Source organism: Sinocyclocheilus anshuiensis, unplaced genomic scaffold (assembly GCF_001515605.1).
Source record: "Sinocyclocheilus anshuiensis isolate Anshui unplaced genomic scaffold, SAMN03320099.WGS_v1.1 scaffold119, whole genome shotgun sequence".
In the NCBI taxonomy this organism is placed as follows: Eukaryota; Metazoa; Chordata; class Actinopteri; order Cypriniformes; family Cyprinidae; genus Sinocyclocheilus; species Sinocyclocheilus anshuiensis.
In genome coordinates, this window is record NW_015549581.1 from 777,104 (window position 1) to 783,298 (window position 6,195).

Genomic DNA, 6,195 nt, shown 5'->3' on the forward strand with positions numbered 1-6,195 from the left:
ATACACACATATATATAATCATACATTGTATAACATTTATTATATAATATATATTATTTTTATTGTATTATTTTGAAAATTAAGGTAAAAGAAGCTAGACAATCTTGTTGACCAAATAAATCGGTTTTATAATATTCATCTGGACTGGGGTATAAAAAAAGTGCTATCATGAGCTCTCGCATCAATTACAGTCCAGCATACACCTCGATTATCTGTGGATTCATTATCACAGCACAGCAGACGGCTGGCCCGCGCTGAAGAGTTCAAGCTGTTAGCACAATGAACTAAGACGTCAGATTTTTGGAAGAGCCGACAGAACGCTACGAGCCTGCAGATCAAGAGGTCAAGAAATCCTCTGTGAGAGTGAAAGGACAGGTGATTAAATGGAGAAAATAATTAATGATTTTAAGTATGAATCAGGCAGGAGGGCGGCCTGACAGGATTAGCCCTCTGGAGATGCGAGCGGCCCACAGAACCACAGAGAGGAGTGACTGTCAGAAATCAAATCTCCTGAAATTTGAAGCGAGGATTACAGCCCTTCACCTTACATAACACAGGGCCAACGAAACAGAGATCTGCTCTGGTGAGAGTGATGGATATTGAGAGAACGTGGTTGGGAATGTGTGCGTGATACATGAGATGTACGAGTATCTCCACCCTCAGCGGTCTCATCCTGTGTCAGGATGAGGAAAGAGGAAGACCAAAGGGACGGACGTTGGATGGGGTCCAGGAAGGAGGATCTGAACATCTCAGGAACATGCATTTTAGTGTTTTTCTGGATGGGGGTGGAGGAGCAGAGGGAAACATAAAGCAGTAGATTTTTACATTTTATAAGAAAAGTGTGAATGGTTGCCAGGGTGTTGCTATGTGGTTGCTAAGGGGGTTCTGATTTGAGCTACACACTGAGGTTTAATATTTAGTGTTACACTGTAAAAAAAATAAAATGGTGTAGGATTTCCTTTTAAACATTTTACTAGACAATTTCACAAATAATTACAAAAAAAAACAAAAAACGACAAGTAACTATGCAAACTTGTTTCCGCCATGGAATAAAAAAAAAAAATTAAAAAAAGGTAACTGCAACTTTTAAAAATGTATTTTATCTTGACTTTTTTTTTATCTAGAGTTTATATCTCAAAATTGACTTTTGTCTCACAATTCTAAAAAAACATTGATTTTTATTTTTAATAGGTTGCCACTTACAGGTTCTTGGTCGCACAACTAAACAACATAAGACTGATGTCTTCAATTCCAGGTCAAGACGTTATCAATCAAAAACTCAACAGCCAATGAGAACCCACCGCTGCTAGACCCGCCCCCATGAGGAATTTGTGTCAAAATGGCGAACAAAAACTCAGCGTAAATGAAGACTTCAGAAACGTTAGCCAAACCGTTTAGTCAAAAATTTTGCCTGCAATTTATTTTTTTGCTGTTTCAAAGATATTTTATTCATTTTCAGTTTAGATTTTCATTAGTTTCTTGAGAAGTTACATTCAGAATTAAAGACCAAAATCTAATTCCTTAAATTCTGAGAAAAAAAAAAAAACAACTCTAAATTGTGACATGTAAACTCTGAGAAATTCTGAGAAAGAAGTGTCAATTGTCAGATCTAACTCAGAATTGCGACTTCATGACTCTGAATTCTGAGGGAAAAAGTCAGAATTGTGAGATTAAAAAGTTGAATTTACCTATTTTTATTCTTTTATTCTGTGGTGGAAAAAAAAACTTTAATGAGTAACACATGAAATTGAACAAAACTAAAGACTGAAATAGCATTTTATTGTAAAACATACTCCAATAATCTGTTTTAATTACTTAGAAAAACCATTTTTTCCAGTGTAGAATTGAGTGTGTCCTTTGTGAATCTTACCGTAGATCTTCTGGATGCCCTGCAGATCGTCATGTGGCAGTCTGAAGTTCTCTGTGTCCATGTACTGGTAGAAGGGGGCCATGATGGCAGTGGGGTCGTTGGAGTGCTCCAGGCCTAGCGCGTGACCCAGCTCATGTACCGCCACCAGGAAGAGGTCGTTCCCTGTACACACAAAACACACACATATCAGCAAGTTAAACACTGAGACATACTGCAGCACACATAAAACCATTTAAATCACTGTAAACTATTACGATGAAAGTACCACATCTTGGTTAAGATGCCATTAAAACTCTCCAATGTCCATTTTTTGAGTTGTTGGTGCTTTTTAGTCAAAACCATGTGGTCTGAAACCAATGATTCTTATGAGTTGATTCATTTGAGGGAATCAAAACACACTGACTCTTGTGAGTCGTTTTAGTACATTTAGTAAATCAGAAAAATATAGTGTGACCTTTGTAGTCTGATTCTCAAATGACCAACTCTTAACAAGCCATCTTATTTTTTAGTGAATCAAAATGAACAAATGATTCTTATGAGCGAGTTCTTTTTCAGTGTATCAAAACAAACGATTTTTACAAGCTGGTTCTTTTTTAGTGAGTTAAAAACATACAGTATGACCACTGTAGTCCCATTCCCAAATAAACAACTCTTAAAAGCCATATTTATGTGAATTAAAATGTACAAATTTTAAAAATGTTAAAAATTTGACACTTGAAAGCTATTTTTTCTTGTATGTTATTTTTTTGTGAATCAAAACAAACACGGTTCTTATGAGCTGGTTCTTTATATCTAAAGTCGCTTTTATCCAAAGTTGCCCAAACAATTCTAAAATGATCAACTCTAACGAGCTGGGTTTTTTTTTCAAAGCAAACAAATCATTCTTATGAAATAGTTGGTACCAAATTGAACCAAAACAAACTAATGACTTTTATGGGCTGGTTCTTTTTTAGTGAATCAAAATGAATGAATGACTCTTATGAGCTGATTGTTTTTAGTGAGTCAAAAATATACTGTTCGACCCTTTGTAGTCTGATTCCCAAATTCTTAGCCATTTCTGTCTTTTAGATCAAAACTAACAAATGATTTTCATGAGATGTTTTTTTTTTTTCTTTTCAGGACCCAATCAACTACCTACATTTTTCTTCTTGCAGAATATCCTGTTTCATATATCACATTACATAAACAACATGGTTTATGAATATCATTCATGTTCGCTTTAAACAGTATTATTTCAGAATTTGTTTTGAGCAGTAATGAGGATCCAGTTATATTGTTATATAATACTGAATCATGAGACATATATATGTACCCAGCCAGTGCTAGTTCACACTTGAGCTTTAAAAGAAAAAATTCCACTAAATGTACAGCAAATGTGTCAGAGCGCAAAATGATATGTCAAAATCAAAGCTGCAGTCTGCCTGTGTGCGTGTGGTTGTTTGTGTGCGTAATTGTTATCCATCTCTGTTTCCACTCCAGAATAACTCATCCAGAGTAACCACAGCTACTGCTGGGATTCATTACAGTATGAACCCTGTCACTACACACCCTCACATCAAACATCCACGCAGAGCATCTTCCCTCTGTGCACAAATGGAAAACCCCACCCTGCTCGCCCCGTGATGGTTTGGAGCGGGACTTTACGCCACAGGCCAGAAAACAGTCCAAACACCAAAGTAAAGCAGACGTTATGTGATGGTAAACGAGAACCGCAGAGGACAGAGCGACCATGAAGGCCACATCAGCAGCTATCTGTCTTTTCTCTTCTCCTTTAGTTATGACTAACTCTGTCTCTCTATCTTTCCCTCTTTTATCTGCTGACACCAATGAATTGTGAACAATGAATTGTGTTTTGTGTAAACTGCTCGGCGCATGAGACGCAGATCAAATGACGCGTTTTGCATTCCTGGATATTTCGGTCTATTTCTGCGCATGGAACATCACCCTGGAGAATATGCGGGCAAGCTGATGACTGATGGCTGCGAAACACTCCAAAATACACAACTGACTAAATGCTACTGAGCAAACAAAACACACGAGACCAGTTACAGTTCTGTTATCAGAGAAAAATATTAGTTTAGTAGGGTATTAGAAGGAAACAAACTGTACATACAGTACACAACACAAGCGTTATTAAGAATTTACGAGAAACGGGACAGCGGGAGTGCAAGAACGAGATCTAAAGAGACTTTGTAGGAAAGTGGGCTGCATTGGAACCGTCTGAAATTAGAGAGATCACTAGTAGTATTTTTCAAAACTTTTCTGCATAAATCATCCCTCGCTGTTTACACCACGGCCGTAAATGGCACTGAACTCCTAGACTTAAATATAAGGAGGGATCTGAGCAATCTGTAGCCATCTGGTCTCTTTTGATTAAAGAGATAGCTCACCCATAAACTGTTTTCCAAGTAAACAAGTGAATTTTCATTTTTGGGTGAACTGTCCCTTTAAGGCAGGGTGTAACCACCCAGCAACCACATAGCAACATGCTAGCATCCACATAGTCATGGCCACCCCAAAGCGGACAAAACACCATTTATATTTTGTCATAAAATGTAAAAATGTATTTCATTTATGCTCTCTCCACCAAAAAGAGGATAAAACCAGTGCAAGATAGAGAGATGAATCAAAAACATAGAGCATTCCCAAACAATGACTCTTAAGAGTCAATCAGTGAATCAAAAACACAGTGTATTTTAGAGCAAGAGCGGTATAGTTACATTCCCAAATCAATGGTTTGAATGAGCTGGTTTGTTTTAGAGAATCAAAAAGAGTGCAACCAGTGTTGTCTGATTCACAAATGAACAACACAATTGATTCTTAGGAACTAGTTCTTTTTTTAGTGAATCAGAACAAACAAATACCTCAAAATGAAACTATGTTACACAGAAAATAGTAAGTGCTATGAGTTTGGAACAACTTGAGGGTGACTAAATGGTGACAGAATTTTTTTTTTCAGGTAAACTGACCCTTTTAAGGCTGGGTGTAAACACCCACTAACCACATAGAAACATGATAACAAGCACTTGGATCTTAGCAATCATTTAGCCTTGACCACCCCAAAATGGGCAAAACGTCACTTACATTTTTTACATTTTATGAATATATATATATTTCATTTTTGCACTCTCCACAGAAAAAAAGAGCATAAAGCCAGTGATGTGTAGAGTAACGTGTATGTGTCCTATCAGCTTATTCGTGCTCAGGCCCAGCACTGCGGTTTTCCCAAGATGCTCTTGCTGAAGTTCAATTCGGAACAGCTGCGTTTGAACCGTCACGACGCTTACGTAAGACCCAAGACCCTGATTAATTAGCAGAAAGGCAAGTTCATAGATCAAAAAGAGGAGAATAAAAGCAAAGTGATGGGAAACAAAAATGGGAAACGGACATGAAAAGACTTTACTCAATTTGTCAAGTCCATTGACCTCAATCTGGGAATTACCTTATCATCACCCATGCTAAAAATGTAGATCTGCAAATGCCCAATAAAACATGGTAATACCACAGTACTTTTTTTACAGTAATATTTACCTTGGTACTGAATGATATTATCTTGTTGATACAGTAAATGTCCAAACAACATGATAATACTATGGTACCTTGAGATATACTATAGTACTGAAGAATAATCATATTTATATACAATGGTATTTACACAGAGCTTAAAAGTTCTTAAAAGAATAATATGATTTTACCATGGTAAACGTTCAATAAAACATGATAATACCATGGTGCTTTAATGTATACCTTTGTACTAAATGATTACCATATTTATATATACTAGTATTTACATGGAACTCCAAGGTCTTTAAAGAATTATGATTTTGCTATGGTAAATGTCCAAAAAGCAAGGTAATAGCATGGTACTTTGATATATATACCATGGTACTGAATAAATTCCATGATTTTTCCAAAATGTCCAAAAAACATGGTAATACCATGGTGTTTTGATATATACCTTGATTACATTCATATTTAAATACCATTGTATTTATATGGCACTCAAAGGAACTTAAATAATACTGTGGTATTACCATGGTAAATGTCAAATAAAACATGGCAACGCTATGGTACATTGATGGTACTGAATGATTTCCATATTAAAGGGGTCATCGGATGCCCATTTTCCACAAGTTGATATGATTCTTTAGGGTCTTAATGAAAAGTCTGTAACATACAGTAGTTTGGTTAAAATTTCTCAATGGTAGTGTAAAAAAACACCTTTTTTACCCTGTCAAAAACAGCTCTTTTCAGAGCAAGCCGTTTTGTAGCATTTTCCTTTAAATGTTAATGAGCTCTGCTGACCCCGCCCCTCTCTTCCGAGC

At 36.4% G+C, this 6,195-nt stretch overlaps 1 protein-coding gene across 1 annotated transcript in view; it reads right to left on the reverse strand.

Annotated features, from left to right (window-relative positions):
- Positions 1–6,195, reverse strand: part of LOC107657744 (matrix metalloproteinase-16-like) — a 57,131-nt gene that overhangs the window by 18,118 nt on the left and 32,818 nt on the right. The window contains exon 5 of the mRNA XM_016445968.1: positions 1,871–2,032. Coding sequence (XP_016301454.1) covers positions 1,871–2,032 — 162 coding nt within the window. The remainder of the gene's footprint in view (positions 1–1,870; positions 2,033–6,195) is intronic.